This window comes from Chelon labrosus, assembly GCF_963514085.1.
Source record: "Chelon labrosus genome assembly, chromosome: 16".
NCBI lineage: Eukaryota > Metazoa > Chordata > Actinopteri > Mugiliformes > Mugilidae > Chelon > Chelon labrosus.
In genome coordinates, this window is record NC_140349.1 from 6,028,656 (window position 1) to 6,056,043 (window position 27,388).

Here is a 27,388-nt window from a genome sequence, read left to right on the forward strand (position 1 = left end):
TTTGGTTTTTAGTCTTCCCTCGGCTGGTGTAAATGTCCATGAGTTTGATGGTATAGTATGTGCAGTGTGGCTTCTGCCAGAGGGGAGAGACTAATAATAATTCATGTCCAGCGCTTTTAAAAGTCTGCGATGATTTCTTCTCCTTGTGCGCTGCCCTGACCACCTGGTTTATGTGCAGGTTGGCATTTATGCATCATTCCCACAGGAGACACACAAATTAAAATAAAAAAAAAACAAACAAACAAAAAAAAAACACTTCAATTTCTGGTGTCTTTCAATTATTTATATAATTTACAGGGTTTGTTGTTTACTTATTTATTGTACTACACTTTATGACACATCAGGTTATTTGTACTCGGGTCAGTTTTAAATTTCATTTTATTCTAACAACTTTTCAACAATGACAAAACAACAGATGGAAAAAAAACTGCAAGGACACTAACAGTACTATTACCATGTCTGTCTTTTGTGGTTTACAGTAATTGCTCATGACAAAAGGAGCGGCACCGTTTTCAATAACAGTGATCAAATGGTTTTCTCCAGTTTTATGTTGAGGCCACAGGTTTGGGCTGTTGCCTGGTGACTGCAGCACAGCCGGCACATCTAACAAGCCTCCAACCATCCCTGGGCTTGTTTTCTACCGGCGCACGAGCAAACATCAGCCGGCAGACGATGTTAGCAGGGGGAAACTGTGTGGAAACTGACTTGGAAGTTGACATTCGGGGAGGCGTAGGAGTCCCCGAGACAGGCTGTTGATACTGCTGTTTTATTTTCCACTGCTTTACTGTCAGAGCATGGAAATTCATTCGCTCTGACACCCCTCAGCGTCTCCGCAGAGCCGTGGTACAGTACACCACCTGGTAGAGAGCGGAGAAACTCTCACAAGAAGGCACTCAATTTGAGTTACCAGCCGAGGGAGGATTTCATTTGCACAATTACATTTTCTTTTACAGAACACGACTTTTTTTTTTTTTGTCTCCGATTAATCACTTTAATTTGCGTCTCTTGTGTCTTTTCACATCCAGCTGGCTCTTGTTCTTCTTATAAAAAAAGAAAGAGGAGGAGGTGGAAGGCAGCCAGCCGCCGAGATTGGATCTGGCCTCGAGGACGGACGGAGGGGGAAGGGGGAGAAAATGGGGGACGGGAGGAATGTGGAGGTGTGCCAGCAAGAACGACGCATTTAGTCCGCTGGTAATGCATACACCGCCACTTCTATGGAGATGTCACGGGGGACTTCTGGGTAAAATACGATGAAAACGTCGATGCTGAACTGCGGCCCGAGAGAGCCAGCAAAGTGACGAGAGAGCAGTTTTTTAAAAGTTATGTTCTGCAGCTTTTTAATGTGCGCTCCACCTCCGTTTAACTTATTAATGTATCTGCACAGATGGTCAATGAGCAGCATCTGAGCAGCGCTTCTGACGAGAGAGAGGAAAGTCTGTCTCGCGAATGGGAACAAAGTTGTCCTTGATCTTGGATGTTAAAAGGGCTGCAAAAAAAAAAACCGCATCGCCCTGCAAGAGATGAACGGAGATGTTATTTAACCCCAAGGATCAAATAAAAGTCCCATTAAATCAAGTGCCCTCACCGCATGTCCTTCACATTTTCTTAGCCGGTTTTGCTCTCTGGCTGCCACTGAGGGTCCAAAACATTTCGCACACTTCAGCCACATTAGCAGCGTGGCTCTGGGGACGTTTGTCAGTCAGAGCAACACTTCAGTCCAGAGGGAAATATCCCAATGACTGCTGGATGCCTTGTCATAAAATTGGCTCCTGTTTTCAGTGGAAAGTCACAATGCACGCCATACACTGTGTCCAGAATTTGGTTAATGACCAAATATGCAGCATTCATTCATCTTCTGTAACCGCTTGTCTTCTAGAGGGTCGCCGGGGGGGTGGGGTACACCCTGGACAGATCTCCAGTCTATCGCAGGGCTAACATGGAGAGACGGACAACAACCAATCACCAGTTAACCTAAGGAGCATGTCTTTGGACGGTGGGAGGAAGCTGGAGTACCTGGAGAGAACCCACACAGACACAGGGAGAAGATGCAAACACCACACAGAAAGGAACCAGTTGGGACGATTGATTCAAACCCAGAACCTTCTTGCTGTGGGGCATCAGTGCTAACCACCACGCCACTGTGCCGCCTAAAAATGCATCAGAAATTGTGTATTTACCTTTATTTTATACGTGTTTCTTCCTCCCTGAGCAGAAACCAGGTTTCAGGTCAGTTTTAAGGAAGGGACATTGGCTTCATTGGCGGACAAACCTACACCAGATTCCCACTCCTCCTGTCTTGGAAATCCATAACTATTGAATGCAGCTCTTTGTCTCCAGGAGACAGGAGACGTTTACATGTTTGTGAGGATCATTACAGTAAATATCTCTGAAAGACACTCATTCTTGTGACCTTACTTTTCTTTTGACGTTTCCACAGCACGAACAAAGAGTGACCGTGGAAAACTGTGAGCATGCGATTGCACAAGCGTGGGCGGGTAAAGTCTTTTCAGAATACTTTAATTTATCTTCTCTGAATTTATTTTTTTTTTTATTTAAGATATCCGATCTCTTGCATTTCTGTTTTTGGGTTCTTCCTGCTTTTCAAATGAAAGAATTAAAAAACTTTAAAGACGTCATGCTGAGCCGTCTCTTCTGCTGTCATCGGTCTCCTGGCAGCCACCGAGGCTCAGAGCTGCTGTGATCAAACCTCCTCAGCTCCTACGAAACTTTTAACTCAGGATGCAACCATGACTGCCTTATTAGTATCGACTCTCTGATCAGAGCTGGTTCGAGCTGGTAACATCCCCTGCTGCCTGAGGAGTGCTTTTTTTCCCCCCTACTTGTTAGTTGATGCTGATGAACTCGGTGTCCCACGTATCTGATCACTGGCCCTGCTGGTGGTGACAGCTGCTACCTGCCTGGCCGGTCGCTCTGCTGACCCCGGGCAGGACGGTAAAACAGAAGAGACTTCATTCAGGTTGGACACATGTCCGCAGAGCACAGAGCGTCCTTATTAGACCGTATGTTTGACTAAAACTGTTATACAGTACATTAATACCAACTTATGGCACTTTCAGATTGCTTGTATGTGGAAGATGACCCTCAAACAATTAATGATAATTCCACCATTATTTTGTTTTATTTATATCTATCTACAAGTGATGGGGAATCCTACTGATTATTCATTAATACACAGGATTAGATGTAACAATCCCTTGTGCCAAAATCCCAGGCAAAACACATTTAGAGGCCCTGTCCAGGTTAACCTACAATCTAAATGAACTAAGTAAATGCTGCTGGCGTGTATGGCCCGCTCAGCAGCAGACGCTAACTCAAACCTTCTGAAATAAAAGCTAACCAAATGCTGCTGGCTAGCTTAACCTACAGTCTAAATAAACTAAGTAAATGCTTATATATAATGTCTCATGAGAAGTCTCATTCTTCTCAGTCTCAGAGAAGACGACTGATAATATTGACATTTTCTGTCTCTTGGTTTGTGTTATGTAAAAGGCTGCATATTATTTTGTTTTCTTTTAATCTTAATTTAATCCGTAGCATATTTTTTTTGCTGTATGTGCAATTACAAGTCTATTTATTATTATTTATTATTAAAAAGTATTTCAAGTCAGTTCACATTAATATATTATTATTATTATTATTATTATTATTTTATTTTTTTTAAACATATTAAATCAACCGTTATCCTCTTTTCGGTTGACGTTGTCTTCGCTCTGTTTGTCAATAAAGCTTCACCGTTACAAAACCTGCCAAGATGGCGGAGTACGATCTGACAACCAAAATAGCACACTTTCTGGACCGGCATTTGGTCTTTCCTCTGTTGGAATTCCTGTCCGTGAAAGAGGTATGATATTTTTTTGCATTGTATTGAGCTGAAATGTAACGCGGCTGTTTTTTTAGTGGGGATTTATACGACGAAAACATGTAGATAGCTGAGATACGCCAGAGCTGGCTAGCGCGCTAGCTGTCACGTTAGATAGTCCATCAACCAGCAGCTAATGCTAGCTACTAATATACTAACTGTGAATATATTTTAATATTCTATAACTGGGTTGCTGCTGTGACATTAGACACTGTAAATGACCGTAAATGCCGACGAGTGTTGTGTATTTAAAAGATAGGATATCCAGCTTTCTATTATCGTAAGCTGTTAGCCTGCAGCATAGCAACTGCAGCTAGCGCATATGATTACCCTAGCAACAGCCAGCTGATCGGGGCGAGCAGCATGTCTGTTATGCTCTTTTTTTTAACCGTATTCAGTGGTTTATGTACAGTTATACAGTATGTTAACAGTTGTTTGGTTATTTTTTTCCCCTAAAGACGATTAACTGTATAAGTGTGTGTGTGTTGCTGTATTAGATCTACAATGAGAAGGAACTCCTCCAGGGAAAGCTGGACCTCCTCAGCGACACAAACATGGTGGATTTCGCCATGGATGTGTACAAGAATCTGTACCCGGACAAGGAAATACCACACTGTAAGAAAAAATAAAATGTTATATTTGTTTATTTCTGGTTCCTCAGCACAGTAAAATGAATGGCACTGCACTGGAGTTAATATTACTTAGACTTTAAACATATTATGATGCTTCTTAAAGGTGTCAGTGCTTATCCATACTTTATACAGTATGTTAACTCAGTTTGTAAGCGGGATTAGTTTTTTTATAATGTATTAAATGATGTAAAAGGAAGGCGAAGAATGCTAGACCATCTGCCATGTAGTTTTAGTTACTGTGATGTTTGAATTTTGACCAACCAGAAGGTTAAATTTGTCTGTCGGAGAAAATGTCAAACCCTGGCATTTAAATGAAACTGTCTGTCTGTTCTTCTTCAGCCTTGAGGGAAAAGAGGAGCACCGTGGTGGCCCAGCTGAAGATGCTCCAGTCAGAGACGGAGCCGATCGTCAAGATGTTCGAAGACCCGGAGACGACTCGGCAGATGCAGTCCACCAGGTCGGATAAACCTGCCAGAGACAGTCATCGCTTTCTCACATGGCTTATGATTTTATATCTGTATCGATCTAATTGTTTTTATTCTTCATCAGAGATGGGAGGATGCTCTTTGACTACCTGTCAGAAAAACACAATGTAAGTTTTTGTTTTAACAATATGTTCCTTATTCTCTAAAAAAAAAAAAAAGTGCACTGTGTTTTGATCTCAAAGTGGCACGTATGATATTTTGTTTCCGTGGCAACCAGCTGCCACTGCGAGCCAGCACGACTTGTTATCCAAATCTGGGATCCTTAAACGTCCAACACCACCCACAAATGTGCTCATTACTCGCGCAATTATCCGAGTAACTGCTCGGCAACTTTTCGGGCAATTTATTCTCATTTGCAGATTAATAACACTCCTCCTCATTCAGTGAGGACGTAACAAGGCTGGTCACGTCACGTGCGTTACTCTGAACGAAGGGACTTGTTGTCAGCTTTAAAAAAAAAAAGCTTTGTTTTGCCTAAAAAAGATGAAAGATGTCGGCACGCTCCCTTATTAGCCGCCTGCTGTCAGCCTTGCAGCGTCTCCCAATTAGCTTCTTTAAGGGCAAAGGCAGCGGCGGTTTGAGAAGCACAGCATTAGTGTGACTGCGCTTCAGGGCCACGGGCTTTTAATAGAAGTTTCATTTTAACGTTAATAATTCATCATTGCCTTTGATAATGAGCATTATATCAGCTACTTGTGGAAAAAACTGTCAAAGTCAAATGTTGTTTCAATATCGCTGGTTGCTAGTCAGTTTTTATGAACCATGTTTTTACGTTTTAGTTTCGTCAAGAATACCTGGACACCCTCTACAGGTACGCCAAATTCCAGTACGAGTGTGGTAACTACTCCGGGGCTGCAGAGTACCTCTACTTTTTCCGCGTCTTGGTAAGAGTATTTACACGTAATGAGAGAAAATGAGGCACAGCAATACATTTACAGCTCCTACATGGGTGATGTACTGACCATGTTGGTGTCTGCTCAGGTTCCCTCAACAGATAGAAATGCTCTGAGTTCTCTGTGGGGAAAACTGGCTTCTGAGATCCTGATGCAGAACTGGGAAGCAGCCATGGAGGATCTCACGCGTCTAAGGGAGACAATTGATAACAATGTAAGAAAAGGTTTTACTGAATTTGAGTAAAATACATGAGAAAAAAACTGAACTAAGAGTGACTTGGGCTTTGTTCAGACTGCCGGACCAGGGGCCTCATGTACGAAGGTTGCGTGCGTACAAAAACGTTCCGAACGCACTCGTTCACGGAAAAGTTCAGATGCATCAAGAGTTGCTTCTAAATGCTTCTAAAATCTGAGCGTGCGCCACATTTTAGAAGGAAATCCACGCAAGTCTTCGTACATGAGGCCCCAGGTCTGTTTCTGGCACATTGTCTCCAGGTGGATTTTTAGAAAGTCTTCAATGCAGATCTGTCAGATTATTTCTGACTCACCTGGGAATAGACACAGGAACCTTTTTGTCTTGTGGTGTCACCAGGACGTTGGTACAGTTTGTTCCAGCGCATCCGACGGATACTCGATCGGTTTGTGATCTGGGGAGTTTTGAGGACCGTGTTTGGCTATTTTACATGTTTGTTTTTTTTTAGCGGTTCCTAGACAGTGTTTTTATTTGGTGTGGAGGGCTGCATTGCCCTGCTGGGGATGGCTGCTGATTGGTCAAAGTTGCATCCACATCAGTGCCAGGACCTAAGGTTTCCCAGCAGGCCACTGCCTTGATCGCTGTTGTCCGCTTCACCTGTCTGTGCTTTTAATGTTGTCGCTGATAGGCGCAAGTAAATATGGACGAACCCTGAGTGAGTCACGCGTAAGATTCTTGAAGAGTCGTTTTGATCTCACTGTGGGTGGAACCAGCCGTGGCCGCCTTGGTGATGCTTGAGTCCATCTAACACCTGGCTTGTTTAAAAAAATGAGCAAACTGGTGAAGCTGAGATGGGCTGGTGATACAGAGGGAGACGGGTAGCTTCCTGAGGCGGCCCCCACCTGTAAATAAATACTTAAATATGCATAACTTTAAAGCCTCTTGGAGTCTCAAGTTGCCCTACGAGGAGCTGCACCTCATAGGCTTAATTTTTCAGCCTAGGAGGTTGCTGCTTGATCTAATCTGATCACTTACAAATATCAGTCTGCCCTAAAGATTTTCCTGCAGTCGGAACAAAGCCTAGTGAAAATATACGGGGTTGCTTCTTGTTGCTTCTTCTACGAATTAGTCACTACGTGCTGCTGTTTGACAGGAAGGCTTTCTCTCATCCTCCTCGTCCCCGTGGTATTTCTTTCTTCTTTTTTCACCTTATTGGTATTGTTTTGTGCGACATTTCGTGACGCTCCACATTTGTGTGCCGTCTCCTTTCAGTCGGTGAGCTCTCCCCTCCAGTCACTCCAGCAGAGGACCTGGCTCATTCACTGGTCCCTCTTTGTGTTCTTCAACCATCCCAAAGGCAGGGACAACATCATCGAGCTCTTCCTCTACCAGCCTCAGTGAGTCTGTTAAGATGTGACAAAAGAAATTCACCTTTCAGATACAACGCCAGCTTGTTTGTTCTGTCATCCAGAGCTTTTTCATTTTGCTCAAGGACGTATGGTTGAGGGATGTCTGTTTTCATTCCTTAAACGTTAGAGAAGTAGCTGGAAGACTAGCTCCTTATCTAATAACGCTTCTCCTCTGGAGGGTCATGGCGGGATGGAGCCTGTCCCGGCTTTATAGATGAGTGTGCTGCGTTTGTTGGAATAAAATGGACATGATAACTAAAGTCATTGTGTCTGTCGGTAACGATTGTGCCGCTGCCTTTCAGATACCTGAACGCCATCCAGACAATGTGCCCGCACATTTTGCGATACCTCACAACTGCAGTCATCACCAACAAAGACGTACGGAAACGCAGGCAAGTTCTCAAGGACTTGGTGAAAGTCATTCAGCAGGTAAGACCTTTAGAAAAAAATAAAATAAAAAGAATCATTTTCTAATAAAGAATTTAATCATCGCAAAATTGATTTCTTGTTTTTTTCTCCCTCCTTCAGGAGTCGTACACGTACAAGGACCCGATCACGGAGTTTGTGGAGTGTCTCTATGTGAACTTTGACTTTGACAGCGCCCAGAAGAAGCTGAGGGAGTGTGAGTCGGTGAGAACGGCGTCCTTCAGGTTTCCTCCTCGGCTCTTGTTTGTCAGTCACGGTGCACTGAGCCTAAATCACCTCATAAAAGTTAGCCGTCTCCCGGGACTGGAAGGGTTATATGAAGATTTCCTCAGCTATGGTGTTCTGATCTCCTGAGTCCAGGGCATTTAACTTTGCCATTCAGCTCCGGCAAATCCATGTCTGGCCTGATTTGCTGCCTCTTACTTTTATTCAGTTTGATTTTCAAAGCGGAACAGCTGTCAGATTTAGGACTCGGTTGCCTTCCCTTCAGAAACCCCTCGACTGCAGTTGTGTAGCTGCGCCCGGGGACCGCTTTGCGCGTTCTCTAAACGCTCTCGTCTGTTGGCTTTTAACCCCCTCTTGTATAAATTATGCAGCGCTTGCAAATGCCTCTATCCTGTCAGATACGGAGTGTGAGCGCGATGATGGAAGAATGAGGGTAGTTCATTAAGTCACTGCGTTGTCATGGATTCTGCTGATGTGTAAAAGCTCAGGAGGATTTAAATTTACATGAGTTTTTTTTCCTCCAGAGATCAGCAACTTAATTGCTCTATAAATAGCACACTTTTGTTTTTGCAGTTTGTCTTTAGATGAGAACTTTTTGACTGACGTTTTGATCGATCGAACGCAAGAAAATATTTTTGAAATAACAGATATATATTGTATTCACCACTACTTGTGAGATAAAGGCACCGTATCTCGTTTCAAAACCCCAGCCGCTAATATATTCATAAATGTAAGCTCTTCTAGAGATTTGAAGAGCATCTTATTGCATGTTCCTGTGATTGCAGCGGCGTTACGACATAGCCTCCTCCTGAACGCTCCGCTGAGCTCACGTCTAGTGATCGATTTCTGTTGATGCCGGCTGAGGATTAGTCTTTTTTTCCCCCCCTTTGTAGGATTTTGCTTCTAATGATGAAGAAACAAGATGAAATCTTGTATTGTGACAGGAAATATTTTCTTCAAAACCATGCCTTTTATTATTTATATTGCCATTTTTTACCACAAGCAAACAATATAACCGTCACTACCAAGGAACTGCCTGTACAACCTGGAAGCACATTGGTGAATAAATATACATTTTAATAAGGTAGAAATTAGGGTCTTCCTTTCTTTTGCAGCCTGTGTGACCTTAACTTGTTCCTGTTTTTTCCCAACAAACAGGTTGGAACAAAAAAATACCCATTATCCAAACCAATATCCATTAACACCGATCAGGCATAACATTATGACCACCTTCCTAATATTGTGTAGGTCTCCCTTGTGCCTCCAAAACAGTTGGGACTCATCAGAGAATGGACATGGGCCTTCTGAGGGTGTCCTGTGGTGTCTGGGAACAGAATCTTGTTAGTGGAGGGCGAGCTTTGAGGGGAGGGGCCTCTGTGGATCATCCCACAGATACTTGATCAGTTTGGGATCTAGTGAATTTGGAGGCCAGGTCAACACCTTGTGCTGTTCTTCATGTTGTTTTTAGTTGTTCCTAAAGTGTTTTTGTGGCTGCATCCTGCTGGGGATGGCTGCCGCCATCATGGAGTGTCATTGCTATGGGGTGGGGGTGCCTGGTCTGGTGTAGGTGGGTGCTACATGTCTAAGTAACATCCACATGAATGAATGCCAGGTCCTAAAGTTTCCCAGGAGAACGTTGAATTGTCACAAGATGGTTTAAATGTATTTTACTTCTCCTGTCAGTGGTCATAATGTTGTGGCTGATCGGTGTACATAGGGTAATTTGTGGATAAATCAAACTACAATAAACGGTTGCCTGCACATCTTGTCTGGTTGTTATTAACTTTCATTGAAACGTGGATGTGGTTGGAAACCCTGCAAACATTCTGTGTTCCTCTCTACACTTTTCTGTATAAACGTTTGCTGTGGTTCATTTGTGTGTGTAGAAAGTCATCAGTGCTTACTGTGTGTTCTCCTTTTTTCTGTTGAGGTTCTGGTGAATGACTTCTTTCTGGTCGCTTGCCTTGAGGACTTTATTGAGAACGCCCGTCTCTTCATCTTCGAGACCTTCTGTCGGATTCATCAGTGCATCAGCATCAGGTATGTCCACGTTAAACAGACGTAGGTGTGTTTAAAGCACGGCTCCCGTAGAGGACCAGAAAAAACCAAGACGGCAGCATCTTAGGAACGTTTGTACCAGTTCATTATAATTCTCTGAAGTAATTTTACGTCTCAGTGCTCCCTTTAAGAATTTAAAAATGACTCGTGTCCTCGTTTTTTTTTCTTCAAGAGTGTTCTTCAATGAACTGTGACAAAAAGAAAAGTTTGAAGCCCACACAAGGATGTTTTCTCAAATGAAATGCTCTCTCCTCTCAGCATGCTGGCAGACAAGCTCAACATGACGCCCGAGGAGGCGGAAAGGTGGATCGTCAACCTCATCCGCAACGCCAGACTTGATGCCAAGATTGACTCTAAACTGGTGAGGCTCTGCGTTCACTGATCCAGATGAGCTCCACATCACTGAGCTTAGCGTAAACACAGATGACGTCTAAATGTGGCGCTAACGCGGAGACGTCTGTGTTTCTGTTGGGGTGAAACAGGCGCTGCGTGTAACTTTTGATTGTTTGTCAGGGTCACGTCGTGATGGGCAACAACGCCGTGTCGCCGTACCAGCAGGTGATCGAGAAGACCAAGAGTCTGTCCTTCCGCAGCCAGATGTTGGCTATGAACATTGAGAAGAAGATGGCGCACAGCAACAGGAACGAGGTAAACGGAGGAGTATTAGTATTTGTTGCTGAGGAAAGAGGATTTTAATCATTTAGTTTTCTCTCTTTTTTCTGTAATAGCTGCGACAACAAAACCTTTTTACCTGTCGTTTGAAATTCTGATTAGTGATAACTCTTTACAATCTTAATCTGATGAGATATTTTTGTTCATGTGCCACAAAATATCTCTGACATCAGAACCTTTTTGACATGTACACAGTGGGTTTTCTGCCCCGGTGTAAATCTAACAGAAATATAACGGATCACTAGCAAGTGTTGTTTCTAATTTATTGACAAAACAGAGTTCATTCAATGGACAATGACAGATTATGTTATTCTCAGTGTTGCTGCCCTCATCATGGATGTCAGCGTTGGTTATCAGCAGCGGGTTGTTTTGCTAACTCTGGGTTTCTGTCCCTTTCTGGAACTGGCGGGAAACAATCAGATCATACGTTTAAAGGAGCTAATACACTGATCAGCCACAACATTATGACCACTGACAGGAGAAGTAAATAACATTGACCATCTTGTGACAATTCAGTGTTCTGCTGGGAAATATTTAGACCTGGCATTCATTCATGTGGATGTTACTTAGACATGTAGCACCCACCTAGACCAGACCAGGCACCCCCACCCCATAGCAATGACACTCCTTGATGGCAGCAGCCATCCCCAGCAGGATGCAGCCTGACACAGCTCAAGGGAACAACTCAAAAAAACTTGAAGAACAGCACAAGGTGTTGACCTGGCCTCCAAATTCACTAGATCCCAAACTGATCAAGTATCTGTGGGATGATCCACAGAGGCCCCTCCCTTCGAAGGCCCCCACTAACACCACAGTACACCCTCAGAAGGCCCATGTCCATTCTCTGATGAGTCACAACTGTTTGGGAGGCACAAGGGAGACCTACACAATATTAGGAAGGTGGTCATAATGTTATGCCTGACTGGTGTAGTCCAAACTCGCTAGATCCCAAACAAATGAGTTTCATGTTTCTTATTGCTCCTACATATTTACTAAGTTGAACACAGTTAACATTTCTTCTCTTTTCATGTTTCTTTCCTCAGACTCCAAACTGGGCCGCTCAAGACACGGGCTTCTACTGAGATGGAAACCAGAGCCTGTCTGATTCAGATGGCTGTTTGAACTTTGTCACGGCTTTTTATCGACTCCATGGATTTATCAGTTCACCCACCGATGTCACAGCCTGAAAGGAAGAGGGGTGGGGGGGGTCTCACTATTTCATTCTTCTTAACTTATTTAGAATCTGGTATCAGCTTCGAGTTCATTTGTCAATTATTCATCGATACTTTGGAGGTAATGATCTTACCCAAAATATCTTAACCTGCCATTAAACATGTTTTTCCCCAAAACCCTTAAAGGATTAGTTTGTTCTTTTTTTGGCCTCTAGATGGCGCGCTTGGTTCATGTTTCTTTTCTTGACGTCTGTTTCATAAGTTGAGCGTCTGCCAGGCTGAAACCAATCTGCATTTGTGAATTTGTATTTATTTGTTTAGGAGTTTACGAGTACGAGGAAAACTTGACTGATGACGCTTTGAGCTTGGCCTCGACGAGAGAGAGAGAGAGGCAAGAGCGATTTGGGAAAAAAAAAAAACATGATGTCGGTCACAAAACCTGATGAAAAGCCTTCAAAGCAAACACGGATCACACTCCGGTCTCCTCGCCGTGATCCTGTCAGATGTTTGTTTCTGCTGCTAATGTTTAACCACACCTAATTTCTCGATTGACCGCGGTGCCTACTGCATTTCAGCGCATCCTGCTGCAAATATTTGTCTTGTGTTAATGGGCTGTGGAACCAGTCTTGGGTACAATACTACACCAGTTTTCCAGGAACGCTGAAAACCAGTTGGGCGAATAGTTTTGCTTAATTAAGGTGTCACCTGCCTCTCATGCTGCCGCCGTCAATGAAATGTCATCTGGACCTGAATGTGTATTTCTCATTGTTGTCTTATCTACGATAGTTAAATGGTTTTAAAGAAATGACAGGAGCAGCCTACGTAAAGCAGCTCTGTGTTATATATATATATATATAGGAGGCGACTCCAGCCCTGTCATTAACACAAGTTACAGCTGGTAGGTGCTCAGGGTATGAAAGGGGGGGGGGAAGTGCCCCAGGTGCATTTCCGTGTCGCCCCTCAACCCTTAGTCACTTTTTTTTGCGTGAGGATTCCTTCGGATGTTCAGCCTGGGAGTGGCTGTCTGTTAAAGCTCACCGCTGCTGCTCCAGCTCCAGCTCCTAGCCACTCCTCCAAACTGTTTTTCTTAGACACACACACACACACAAACTCACACACTTTTCCAGGACTCCAGTAAAACACAACACACACACACACAAGCTGACGCACACATGCTTCCACACACACCGAGAGCTGACGTGGGCTGAGGTCTGTGCCGGGCTCCTTCTGGAACAGCTGGTATCCATCTGTGGTTTGTGCTGCTGCTGCTGCTGCTGGAGGCACCGTGGCTGCCCTGAGAGGACGCAAACCCGGCCCCCGCTGCTACCCATTCATGAGCTGCACTCACTCTCTGGGATCAGACCGACCAAACGGATAAAGCGAGGCTGGAGGGACTAGCAGCAGCGTGCTCGGCGGCCTTCAGCATGGATATCCTGACGACCTGGGCTGTCACCAACCCGGCCCTGGCCCGGCTCCTCTGGGTCTTGGTCCTGGTGCTGGCCACCTTCCTGGTCTGGCTCTTCTTCTTCTGCTGCTACAGCTGGAACCAGAGCTCATCGCCGTCCCTGGAGAGATACCTGGCAGGTAGGTGGGCCCTCAGCCCTCAGCTTCCCCCTCACACACACCCCTCTCTCTCTCTCTTTCTGTGGGTGTGTAGAGGCCTGCTAAAGGCTTACAACTGACTTAGTTTTCTATTCAAGTCAGACTCACTTTTGCTGAACACACACTGGAAATGTGTTTTTTCTTTCTTCTCCCCCCCCCCCTGCAAAGACCGGTAATTGTAAATTGTCAGTGTTTCCTTTCCAAGGCGGCAGGATCCACATTTTCCAGAAGCTGCCAGCTCCGGTTGACTCTGGCTCTCGTCCTGCGGTCTGAGCTGCTCTGATTTCTCGTGGAAATGTCCCGTTATTTTGTGAGGGGGATACAATGGGTCTTTCATGCACAGAAGTACAATAAAAACTTTTTTTATTTTTAGGATTTTTTAGGCTGCGAGCCACCACATGCAAACCCTTTTTTTTTCCCTCATCCCTATTGAACTAAGCACATAAAACTAAACCTTTAACGATGTGCAGTGCAGAATGTGAGCGTGTGATTGTGATGTGATGTGATGTGAACTGTCAACTGACAGCTGAAGTTGTGTGCAAAGTTATGGTATCCTCATCCTACATGTCACTGCCAGACACGTGTTGATACTTGCAGCGAACGCTGGCTCGGGTCATTTCTGTCGTCTCATCTGCTCAGGATGAGGTTTTAAATCTAAAAACATTTTACTGATTCATTTTGTTTTATTTTTTCCCGACAGTGATGGTGAGTCACTCCAAATCTAAAGCTCCAGCTCAGGTGAGACAATCTTCTTTCATTTTCTTTACTTCCTCCAGAGTCCCATCAGATGTGCACATTCCTTAAATTCCTGTTCGGTTCATGAAAACGCTGCCGCCCTGCTTTGATAATCCTGCTCCTCTTCCTCCTGTCAGCTTGTAACGCCGGCCTCAGACTTCAGGGGTCCTCGTTCACCCGTGGTTTTCACCCGGCCGACTCGACACGAGAGCGGTCCATCAGTGAACTTGTCCCTGGCAGTTTTATTATTACATGTCAAGAATTACACACACAAAGTCAGCCCTCATCTCGTTCCCACGTGATTTTATCTGTTCTTTGGATAAATAAATCTGCCAAGAGAGAGGATGTTTTAAATGAGGACTCACATTTTAGTGGACGTAGGGTTGTTTGGTCGTGTTTGTGTCACGTTTAATTGCTTAATTTTCAGGAAGGGCTTTAAGGGAAGGGTTTAACGCCTGAAAATGAACAAACTGCACTGGCCAGCAACATTTAAACTACAGTGCACACCCTCCAGCTTAGGGTTTACGGTAAAATATTTAATGTATGTCTTCTAAACCCAATAAAAAATGAAATATTAACAAGACTAGCCATGCTCTGTGATAACACACAGTGGTGGCTGGGTGGTAGAGCACCGCTAGTCTACTAATTGCAGGGTTGACGGTTTAATCCTCTGAACCCAAAGTTCCTCCTAAAGGCAGGTGAGCACTTTGCATGGCAGCTTCCGCCAACGGTAAATAAGAACCATGAAAGTGGCCGTTTGTGGAGCTAAACGCTAACGGCAGGATGCTACAGTGCAGGTTTTCAGCAAGATGGTGAATAAGAAGAGTTATTAATCCTAGTTCCATACAAGTGAGCTGACCTGTTTCACTAAAAAACAAAATTTTAACCTTTATTTTCACACCAGCGGAAAAGACAGAGACTTGATACAGCACAGGCGTCAAACATACAGCCCGCGGGCCAAAAGCGGCCCGTCAGAGGTTCTGATCTGGCCCGTGGGATGAATTTGCAAAGTGCAAAAATCACATTGAAGACATTAACTGCAATTTTTCCAATAAATGTAACTGCTACTCCAAGGTTTCACACAGTTTTAGATGAAAGATGTGGACATAACACAACACTGAGACCTAGAACTAAACAGAAATTCTTTTTCTTAAGAAATTTCCGGTTGCTCATTACATGTTTTATAATAGTGCAGTTAATTAAATGTAAGCACTTTCATAATGTTCTTCTTTGCACAAAAACAAAGGGAAACGTTTGGAGCTGTCGTTATTTACAGGTAAATATTGTGTTACTGGTCTGGCCTCCTTCAGCTCAGACTGGGCTGTATGTGGCCTACTGAACTAAAAAGAGTTTTGACACCCCTGCAATATATCCTCTAGAGCATACGTGTCAAACATACGGCCCGGGGGCCGAAACCGGCCCGCAAGACGGTCTAATCTGGCCTGTGGGATGAATTTGCGAATTGCAAAACGTACATTGAAGACATTAACTGCAATTTTTCCAGTAAAAGTAACTGCTATTCCTTGGGTTCACACAGATTTATTAAGAGTTGTGGACATAACACAACACTGAGACCTAGAACTAAACAGAAATTGCATTTCTTTTTCTTAAGAAATGTCCAGTCATTAAATGTAAACACTTTCATAATGTTCTTCTTTGCACTAAAACAAAGGGAAACATTTGGAGTTGTCGTTATTTATAGGTAAACATCGTGTTATTGGTCTGGCCCCCTTGACCTCAAACTGGGCTGTATGTGGCCCTGAACTAAAATGAGTTTGACACCCCTGCTCTAGAGGCATGTACCAAATTGTACAAATATCAGTCTATCTTATATTTAGTAGATGGACCATGAGCCTGTCTGCAAGCACAGCTACAAACATGTCGTGATCAGACCTAGTGTAAATCCTATTTTTTGCATTTGATGTTCCGCCTCAGGAATAAGGGGAAGTGGATCATTGTTCACTTTATTAATACGAGCAGAACTGGCGTTTGCTGAAGCTTCAAACAAAAGACTTTGTTCATTCAACAGCTTTACAAACACCGTTCTTTCTTTAATGAACAGCGAAACCACAGATAACACGCAACACCTACTGTAGTTTGCATAAAGCTGCAGCTTTGTCACCTTTCGACAACACGACAGCTCTGAGTGTACTCTACGAGTGGGCTCGTGTTTTACTCAGAGGTCTGTAACTCCGCTGGCCTCGCTCAGTGCGTTTTGGCACCGTCCCTGTGAGTGTTGTTGCGCCCCGGAGGAGCACTGTGCAGCCTTTGTGCGAGATAAGTTGGAGAGGCTCTCTGAAATGGCTCCGTGACTGAAGCCCTTTGTCTGATTGGCACTGGCATGCCAGCGAAGGTCCATTTCCTTCTGCGGGCAGCAAGTGGATGGGCAAAGAAACATGTGAGGGCCTCCGCGTGGAGAACAGAGCTGCACACATCCACCGGTGTAACGAAGTGGCCGTCAGTTATCAGGATGACGGACTCCGTTTGGAAGCCGCGATGACTGACGTGCACGGAGCTGTAAAAGCCGAGCGTGAGCATGCGTAGGATGAGCATAAATATTTAAAAGACAATAGGAGGCCTGCGTGATGTGCGTCCGCTGGTGGGTCAGAGGTTACGCCAGAGCTGAGCAGCTTTACGTCGCCACTTGTCTCGCCGTTCGTGCACAATTGTGCACAATGAAAGGGAGTCCTGTTTGTCTCTTGCAACAAAAATGTCACGCGTGCAATTCTGTGAGTTTGAATTCATATGACTGCACAATCCCTCCTTATTTGATAAGATGAGATTGAGCCCCACGGACACGACTGACAGTGGAATAAACAGCCACTGGGAGGGATTAATCATTAATCTGTCCGCTTCCTGTGTTTTCAAATGCCACGTGGAAAAATTAAGATGCTATAGCTTTATTCCACTTCAACAGCAGGAAAACGAAAATGCTTGTTTGTTTACCTGACACCACTAATCATGATCAGAGCCTGAATACAGACGCCTTTGTCCAGCCCCGGTCAGCTCACGCCAGAATATTAGGACTTTTCCATCTCTAATCCGAGAGTGAACTTTAAAACGAGTCTTATTTTGAAAGTAAAACACCAACTCAGACGGTGAGCGTTGGATTGCAAAGGTTATATTTCAGCCAGATGGATGAAACCTCCGAAATATCATGTCTACATGTGATCGGGCTAATAATAATAATAATAATATACGTATTTCATTTCAGAGGAAGAAAAAGCCAAAGGAGAAAACGGCTGCTCCTGTCCAGTCAGAGGAAGTCGTGGTGAAAGAGTCTTCAGCCCCTGGACGGGAGACGGCGCGTCCTGCAGCGAGGAAGAGGAAAAGGCGACCTCTTAAAGCCGTGGTGGAAACTGTGACTCCAGGGAGAACACAGGAGGTGAGGAATCGTTTCCTTCCATTTCAAAACCACTTTAAGGCTGAAGAAGCCACCTCAGGAGCTTAGACATTTAGATTTTAAGGGGCATTTCATAAAACTTTAGTGGTAGTTTCCAATATTCAGTATCGATTAATGAAAGAAATGGCGACCAGGAGGGCTGTTTGTTCTATCTGGAGGTCACCTTCCTCACCTGGAAAGTCCTGACTGGTCAGCTCCACTGACCTTAGACGACACAGGACATAAATATTTAAGCTGAGATCAGCTGCTGATGTATTTATATCAGTGAAGGAGAAATACAAGAGGGGGGACGGACGTGGGAATATGCAAAATAATTTGACTGGATGAAAAAATAGTATACGCCCACTCGTGCAGGATGAGTCATCAACTAAAATAGAATACCTGAAAAACTTGTCAATAATGGGTCAAATACTGCCGTGTGGGTGACACCGATCAGACATAACATTATGACCACCTTCCTAATATTGTGTAGGTCTCCCTTGTGCCTCCAAAACAGTTGGGACTCATCAGAGAATGGACATGGACCTTCTGAGGGTGTCCTGTGGTGTCTGGCAACAAAATGTTGTTAGTGGGGGGAGGGCCTCTGTGGATCATCCCACAGATACTTGATCAGTTTGGGATCTAGTGAATTTGGAGGCCAGGTCAACACCTTGTGCTGTTCTTCATGTTTTTTTAGTTGTTCCTAAAGTGTTTTTGCCCCGGATACCTCTCTTCTGCCATCAAGGAGTGTCATTGCTATGGGGTGGGGGTGCCTGGTCTGGTCTAGGTGGGTGCTACATGTCTAAGTAACATCCACACCAATGAATGAATGCCAGGTCCAAAAGTTTCCCAGCAGAACATTGAATTGTCACAAGACTGTCGATGTTATTTACTTCTCCCGTCAGTGGTCATAATGTTGTGGCTGATTTGGTGTAAATCCACACCAAGTAAGTGAATTAAATAATCTGGAGCCTCCTTCTCTCGGAGCTCTGCTGCTCTCTGTCTCTGTGAAGCACTCGGTTGATCAGGTTAAACCCTCGGCACAATGGCCGCAGAGCTGGCACAGACGCCTTCATTCAGGACAGAGGACATGCATCGTTTCTGAATACAAGTGTGTGCTACGAGCCGGATCGAGCCTCCACCACCCCTCCTCCTCCTTCTCCTCCCACCACCACCGCCACCACCGCCCCCTCAGACCTCCGTGCTCCATGATTCATTCCACTAGTGGGACACTAATAATGTAGTAGGGCTCCACAAACAAGCCGTCCATCATTCCTGTTGTGTTGCTGCTGTGTTGTGATTATGTAAGGCCCCAGCATGGCAGCTTTTAATTTGACTCAGATCAAGTTGGCCCCGTTCGGATCAAAAGAGGAATCCCAACGAGCACGACACAGAAAGGACGGGCTGCAAAAGGGGGGGAGACTAAATGGAGCAGATTTGATTTTGCATTTAATTTTGCAGGCAGAGGTCAGACGGGAGAAAATACAAAAAAAACATGGACGGCACATTTTCCAGAGCCTTCACCCACATTTTATGTTGTGCTTTCAGTGGATGGAGTAGTCCTCTGGTGTCATGGAGACGGTTTAGTTGTGTAACTGTTGGGGATGTTAGTCAGATGCCAGCTGGAAAAGTTTGCTAACCTTGTTTTTTCCTCTCCATTTCACCACCATGGAAGCTTTTACAATCAGATGCTGTGTTTAAAACCTTAAGCTTCTTCTTTATTTAAAGCACAGCAGGTGTTAAAATGACAGATCCTGGTTTGGAACTGTGATGTGATGCTCAGGGGACAGGGTAGATGTTCCAGTCTGACCTGAGCTGGTTTCCTTTTTTTGACAAATGCTCCCTTCATCCATCCAGGCTGATCTCAGCAGCTTGCATATCATACAGTATATCTCCCTCACATAAATATCCTGCATTAGCAAAAAATAAAAAAGTGAAGGGTGTAACGTGTGAAGAAGCCACAGCCTCCCCTCCACACGCAGCAGTAAACCTGAGCTCAGTTCTCACATGCGCAACCGAGCACGGACCCAGACCTCTCCTCTCTTCGCCTCCATCCTCTTGCGCGCCTCTGCAGCTGAGCCACAACTTCGCCGGGGCAGTTGCACTAACAGGAGGGGAGCAGATTCCTCCACTTCCTCCTCCTTTTCTACCCCCCTCCTCCTCCTCCTCCTCCTCCTCTTCATCGGCTCTACCCTGCAGCCCGGATCGGTCCAGGTCTGAGCGTCTGGCACCCCACAGCCCCCGGATACCGCAGTAGGATGCAGGCGCGACTCCCGCTGCAGATGAGGAGGATGATGGAAGTTTGAGCGGCTTTCATTTGCGCGAATACTCCCGTCTGCACCACTGCAGCACTGCAGCTATATCTGTATTTACCTCGGATCAAAACAGCAGCCACCCTGGATATTTTTGCCGTGAGTAAAACCAGGAATCAGATCGTTTGTTGCTCGTGTTTTTTTGCCGCATCGCCCCGGTCGCTGTTAATCACATGATTTTGGTTCCATTTGAAAGCGCGCAGATTAGAAAGTAACACAATGCAGCGTGTGTTGTGTGCATCCTGAGCAGCAAGCAGGTGCACCCACCAGGTCTGCGCTCACTGCGGCTCAGGTCGAGGAGCTTGCGGGTTCAGGTGTGGCGATGCGGCGCAGCTCGAGATCCGGGGCTCCACTGACGGATCTGCGCGTAAGCTCCACGATCAACAAATCCACTCCCGATGAAGTACACAGTTTGTCAGCAGGGAGACGTGACAGTGTCAGAGAGAGAGAGAGAGAGAGAGAGGAGCGAGCTGTCAGTCTTCTCGTGGCGGCGCGGCTTTACTTTTCCCCCTCCAGCTGCAGAGAGTTTCAGGAGCATGCTCTGTGAGGCTGCTCGGGGTTGCTTGGTAACTGCGGGGTCACCCTGACGCTTTCAGTCTGCTTGGATGGAGGCCACGAAGGGAAGCAAAGGCACTCTGAATAGTAATAGGTCAACTGGTGGCAGAAAAGGTGTTTATCATGCGTTTGCATCGTTTGAAAGTGAAACCAGCAGCTGCAGATCATCTGGAGTGAAGTTAGAATTAATTAAGTGAGAGGAGTCTGAGAAAGGTTCAGACTTTTGTGCCGGATTCATTTAAGGAGGTTAAGATTCAATCAGCTTTCAGTGGTGCCTGGAGGCAACACTCTCTGCAGTGCGTGGGGCTATTTTAGAAGCTATGAATTTTTAAAGTGACTCCCTGTAACCTTCAAACAGCCCACGCAGCTTTTTTTTTTACTAGTACTAACAGAGCATCTTTGTTGTATGTGTAGGAGTGCGTCCGACACTGTAAGCTGAACCCAGAGCTGGCTGGTAGTGGTCAAACGGTGGCCAAATGCCCGCGTTCCCATTTAGATCAGTCAATGAACGGATGCTGCTGCTGCTCTACTTTAAGTGGTATTAGTGCTGATTGGACGCTGAGTTACATAAGCAGAGATAAGCTGGTCTCAAAGTGGGATAAATGGCCACGAATGTGTCAGTATGCACATCTCAGATTCAGTGCTGCAGCTCGGCAGACATCAGAACAAACAGTAAGTGCCCGGAGGCCTGTGGACGTTACTCCCGGGGCCTTTGGGTTCTGCCTGCTCCCCCGTCCAATCCGGGGAGAGCGTGAGGCGGTGCAGCCAGCGCCCCTGCGGGGAGCATCCTGCGCGCTTGGATGATGGTGACTCAGCTGAAATGAAGCTGGGAGCGTGGTGATGTGGTACGGTGCATCAGCAGCACCTGGCCCCGCTCCTCACAGCAGCTCCTCCCTGAGTGAGCCAGGTCTCCTTCAGCAGCCCGAGTCCTAGTTACTGCAAATTAGCTCTAAATATAGACGCTCTGAAACCGTTAAAATAATTAATTTAGAGTGATTTACATGGAGTCGTATTGCAGTCGTATTAGCTTTTGTTACACATGGATAGTAGTGACTTTCCCTGAGCACAATTATATTGTTGCTTTATACTCTATGTGGGATTTTGCAAATTTAGATTTACTGATACTGACATTGAGTAAAACATCTTATAACTTTCTAACTTTAATAACAAATATATCTGACTTAGCCAAAGTGACTAGATGAGGAAAGATGAGATTAGGTTCTCTGTGTGAACACCTGTGCTTCATGCAGGTGTGCTCTTCTCTTCAAAGAAAATTAGAATGAAAACATCCAGCCTCGTTCTAATGAAGCGTCGGGGGAGAAAGGGTTAGGGCTCAGAGGGCTGTGAGGGTAGGGAGTAGATGGGATAGATATTAGAGGTGATTATGACCAAGCACTCTCTCTGGTATGACTCTCATTTTCACAACCAGCAATAAAAAGGTCACAACTGGCTAATAACATGCAGAGATGGTCTTCAGTTGGTTCATGTGTCTCCATATGTTGGTAATGAAGCCTCGACACAATCAAGGGTAGATGTTTTCATTCTGAGCTGCTGATTTCCTCAGGAAAAGGGAGCTTTAAGATAGTTGTGCATTATGAGCCTAATCTTACGCTAGCGATTGTGTACTAATAGTTGGCAGGTGTTCATGGATGGTTCATGGCGTGTTTCGTGCATGACATAAATTAACCACAAATGAGAAGAGTCCCGGCATCTTAAAGCGGACTTACCGTTTTTTACAACCTGGACCTTATTTCTGGCATAAAAATGCTATTGTTTACTCAGAGGTTAGTAGGTCAATCTACAGACCCCGGATGATGATAACAGGTAACTCCGGACTCAACGGGGAATAGCACTAGCGTATCATAACAAAATATTGGTGAAATGAACGAGTTTCGCGGCAGATAATGCGTTATTTAGAGGCTGCGTTTCGGTGCCCCATTTACTCCCACTATATGGATATACGCAGATCTAAATATCGTCCAAACGACTCCAGATGACACCAAAGTTATATGGGTGAGTAAACGATCGTATTTTATGCCAGAAGTAAGGTCCAGAGCCGACAATCGGCTGTTTGCCCGGGTTAGCCTCTTGACTGGTGTCTGTGGTCCTAGTTTTTGCGTTGTGTCAACTAATCTGACTCCTGTTGGCAGCTTACCATCTGATTCCTCAGCTTGAACCAGTGCATGAGAAGAGAAACGGACGATAAACTAAATGTAACCGAGGCTCAGCTACACTTCGCTGTGACTGGCTGGTTCAAATAAACCCCTTGACTTTGCGTTGTGTTGATAACGATGGGCGGGAGGCTTGTTTATCGCTGGTTTCCTGCACAGGACAGCATAAGCACTGGTCAAGTCGTGGATTGGCTCCCTACACGCAGTTCAAACACAGCGTTCTACAACATACAGCAAGTTATGTTAGCACAGTAGCTCACTCGAAAGTGCATTAGGCTGTTATAAAAAGTCGAACAAACATACTCATTGTGATTCCTATTGACATTTCCACAAACTACAATAGTTACATATTGCACCAGTGGACATACAGACAGTGCTGTGACCTGCAACAAACCTCAGGCACGGCTCTGAGTGATGTGTCATGGTCAAAAGAGTCGTCTCAAAGAGCCGATGCTTGGTAGTGAATCAGAAGAGCCGATTCCCATCGAGTGAGAGCCGGCTCCCCACTATGTGGCCAATCACATGTGCTTGTGTGGATTTGATTGCAGTGTTTTGTTCCTTTGTTCGTACAATTAGTGTCATTGAAATATTAAACAAAAGTAAGGATGCTTTTGTGACAGAATAACTGCTCAAAATGAGACTGTTATCAGGCTGCTCATAAAAACATTGAATGCACAAGGGCTTATCAAGACACAAACCATATGTATTTGCTGAGTCGGGCTAAAATATTCAGCCATAAAATGATACTAAATAAAGAGCCATTCGAATCAGAATCAGAATCAGAATCAGAATCAACTTTATTGCCAAGCATGTTGTACATACAAGGAATTTGCTTTGGTCATACTGAATAGACCGTGGCTACCATTTTATCGAGAGCCGAAAGAGCCGACTCGTCTTTGGGAGCCGTGGCAAAAGATCCGAACTTCCCATCACTAGCGGCTCTCACAAACTGGCAATTTAAAACGACTGTTTGTTACTAGAGAAGGCGCCACTGAGACAGTCTACACCAGAAATGTGCTGCCACATGCAAGTGGAATCTTATACACTGTAAACGCCGTTACATAAAGTTTAAAGGACACACAGGAGGCTCTTCATCTTCATCGTCATCTGTACATTCAGATGTTTTTAGAACAAAACGATCATCCAGAATGAATATACTGTACATCACGAGTGTCAAACATAAGGCCCGCGGGCCTAAAGCAGCCTGCCAAAGGGTATAATCTGACCCACAAGATGAATTTGCATTCATTCATTCATTCATTCATTCATCTTCTGTAACTGCTTGTCCTTTGAAAGATTAATACACTAAGTCAGTACACTACTGGGCAGCATGGTGGCACACTGTTAGCGCTGACCCTCGGTTCTAATCCCCGGGGCGGAGAGGCTTCGATCTTTGGTCCTTCCTGTGTGGAGTTGCATGTTCTCCCCGTGGGTTTCCTTCCGGACACTCTGGTGTCCTCCCACCATTATCAAAAAACATGGGTGCTAGGTGCCGGGTCAGGTTGGCCCACAGTGGCGGCCTCGGCTCAGGACTAACCCTCCATCCGACCATGCAATTTTGCTGTACAATGTTGTATAATGACAAATAAAGCACTTTACCTTTACCTTTTTACCTTACCTTATTGTGTCACTGGTCTGGCCCCCTTGAGATCTAGCTGGGCTGATTGTGGCCCCCTGGACTAAAATGAGTTTAACGCCCCTGCTGTAGCATCTTTCAGGAGAGGACTTTTGCTTTGGAATGACAAACACAGGCTACTGGCTTCCTCTCACACAGATGCAGTACATATGTGCAGCTAGCTGGAGTCTCTGCGATGCGTTCAAATGCGATGAGTTTTTTTCGTCCAGATGCAGACGACTTGTGACAGTGGTTTTATTTGGCTGTGCTTCTGGACTTCTGTTGTGTGACTTTTTATTTAAGACTATTAGTTAGTGATGCCATCTCAGAGGATCTAATACATAATAGATTTCAGATATGATATAGATTTGGAACTCAGTGTTCTGATTTCTTTCTTCTCGTTTTCATCCCTTTCTTCTCACTGTGTCCGTCCAGACCATGGAGGAGGTGAAGGCCAAGCCCAAGAGGAGGCCTCTGGTCCGGGCTGCGTCGGAGGAGAGCTCCAGCGATCTGTGGACTACAGTGAGCGGCTCTCCGTCTCCCGGAGACACCCTGCCCTGGAACCTGCCCAAACACCACCGCATCAAGCGCTCCAAGTCGGCCTCTGGAGACGTTCTGGAACCGGCGGAGAGGGCCATCTTTCGCATTGCAGGTAAGAAGAAGCTATAAAAGGTTGCTGGCACTGAATGTGACTTTTAATGCTATCCACTTTTTATCTTCCTAATGTAGCGTTAGTAATGCTAAGGCTCACTTAGCATTTTATACGGAAGCTGTTCATCGCTTTTGGACGAATTTGTGCTTTGAACCGGAGTTTTCTATGGATGGTGTCGATTGTCGACTCTTTACTTCACACATTTGTTGCATATGCTATTCACTTATTTATATCCCTGTAGACGTGGCTTAATAGAAATCTTAACGCCCTTGTAACACGCAAGTCATGCACCGATCATCCACAACATTATGACCACCGACAGGAGAAGTAAATGCCATTGACCATCTTGTGACAATTCAATGTTCTGCAGGGAAACTTTTGGACCTGGCATTCATTGGTGACATGTAGCACCCACCTAGACAAGACCAGGCACCCCCACCCCATAGCAATGACACTCCTTGATGGCAGCAGACATCCCCAGCAAAAAACCACAAAAACCAAAAAGGCTTTAGGAACAATTAAAAAAAACATGAAGAACATCACAAGGTGTTGACCTGGCCTCCAGATTCACTAGTTCCCAAACTGATCAAGTATCTGTGGGATGATCCACTCAACCCATAGGACCCAAAGCCCCCCCCCCCCCCCCCCCCCCCCCCCCACTAACAACATAGTCTTCTTTTTACTTGGAGTGTCTCTTTATCCACCAGAAAGCTTCTGCAGCTTCTCCTCCTTTGTTAACAGTCTGAACAGTGAGGCAGGGATCAGATGAATGAACTCGCTGCCTCAGCACTTCCTGCGGTGGGTGTTGAGTTCAGATTGTCTCTTCGGACCACAACACAACCTCATTCTTCACCCCCTCGTCTCCCTCCTCCCTGGTCCTCTCTGATATTGATTTGATGGGGTGGGGTACTGCAGTGTGACTGAGTGTTATTGTCTCTGCACACAACAACAGCAGCAGTAGCAGGAGGATTGTATGACATGTCCACAGTTTAGGGACTATCTGGTTAATTTATTCCTGGAAGAAGACGTTGACTTAAATGTCCCCGAACACGAGGAGCACGCCGGGATCCGATGAAATGTATTAGATAAAGATGACTGCGTAATCATTGTCCCGCTGGATCGCTGCCACGGTGGCCCTGACTCGATCCATCAGCCTTGTGAGACGCGTCCAAGGCTGGAGCTGCAGCTTTATCTCACGACAAACGGAGACGTGAGCATTTTGTTATCAGGCTGCGGACGCTTTGAGAGACAGACTGTGTCGCCTAACACCCAAACGAGATGTCAACGAGACCGTATCAAGTTGTTTCTATAAAACTTTTTATCCTGTAAGTTTATTGATCCCGGAGGCTGCAAGTCACAATGAGTGCTTCAGTGACATCAGTGCAGAGGGAGGGTGATAAAACAACACAATAATATGAACACAAATGCATACCAGGAATACAAAGAGGAGGATGAGTTCAATAAATAGAGATGTCATGCCCACATGACACGATAGAGATTCAGGGACAGGAACCTTGGAGTCTAGATGCTGTTGGTGGTGGAGTAGAGAGGACGATGGAGACTTTGGTTAAGAGATGGACAAGAGTAGTGATGTTGAGAATGAAGTTATTTTGAACTGTGTTGAAAAGCTGAAGAGAAAGAAGCAGCAGAAATAGCCTAAAACGACCAAAGAGGAATACGGATAGACGATCAGAGAACAGATCTTCCTTAAAGAACTTCTGGTTCAGTTTGAAGTCTTGTCTCTCCTCATATTAGGTCTGGTCATAGAGGAATATATGTTCAAAGGGTTCCATTTGTTTCCTCCATTTCAGATTGCTGATGTCTTTTACGTCTGCCATCTGAAATATATCAAACCTGAAACTTACACCGATCAGCCACAACATTAAAACCACTGACAGGAGGAGTAAATAACACTGACCATCTTGTGACAGTTCAGTGTTCTGCTGGGAAACTTTTGGACCTGACATTCATTCATGTGGATGTTACTTACCCTGTATATATAATTTATATTTATATTCTTCCATTTCTTGTACATTTGTTCATATTCTAATATGATCATTTGTACATTTTGGCTTATACTATTTCTATTTTATGTTACTAGATCTTATTCTACTTATTTTTTATTTCTATTTTATTTAACTTAATCTTTTCTTTTTATCTGAGGTTCTTAAGAGTGTGTTTTTTATGACAACTAAGCTACTGTAACCAAGCAATTTCCCTTGTGGATCAATAAAGTTTATCTAAGTCTAAGTCTAAGTCTACTTAGACATGTAGCACCCACCTAGACCAGACCAGGCACCCCCACCCCATAGCAATGAC

At 44.9% G+C, this 27,388-nt stretch overlaps 2 protein-coding genes across 2 annotated transcripts; both read left to right on the plus strand.

Annotated features, from left to right (window-relative positions):
- Nucleotides 1–3,728: 3,728 nt before the first annotated feature.
- eif3eb (eukaryotic translation initiation factor 3, subunit E, b) lies at nt 3,729–12,199 on the plus strand. The gene is made up of 13 exons (XM_084563906.1): nt 3,729–3,862; nt 4,378–4,495; nt 4,852–4,969; nt 5,062–5,104; nt 5,777–5,881; nt 5,979–6,104; nt 7,356–7,480; nt 7,795–7,921; nt 8,021–8,122; nt 10,074–10,183; nt 10,460–10,562; nt 10,715–10,849; nt 11,917–12,199. Exons 1-13 carry the CDS (start codon nt 3,773–3,775, stop codon nt 11,953–11,955), a joined length of 1,341 nt encoding a protein of 446 aa, XP_084420032.1. The 5' UTR covers nt 3,729–3,772; the 3' UTR covers nt 11,956–12,199.
- Nucleotides 12,200–13,469: 1,270 nt separating this feature from the next.
- Nucleotides 13,470–25,307, plus strand: LOC311500962 (uncharacterized protein; the record flags this gene model as incomplete). The annotated part of the gene is made up of 4 exons (XM_084562601.1): nt 13,470–13,629; nt 14,348–14,385; nt 17,597–17,767; nt 24,853–25,307. 4 exons carry the CDS (start codon nt 13,470–13,472, stop codon nt 25,084–25,086), a joined length of 603 nt encoding a protein of 200 aa, XP_084418727.1. The 3' UTR covers nt 25,087–25,307.
- Nucleotides 25,308–27,388: the final 2,081 nt, after the last annotated feature.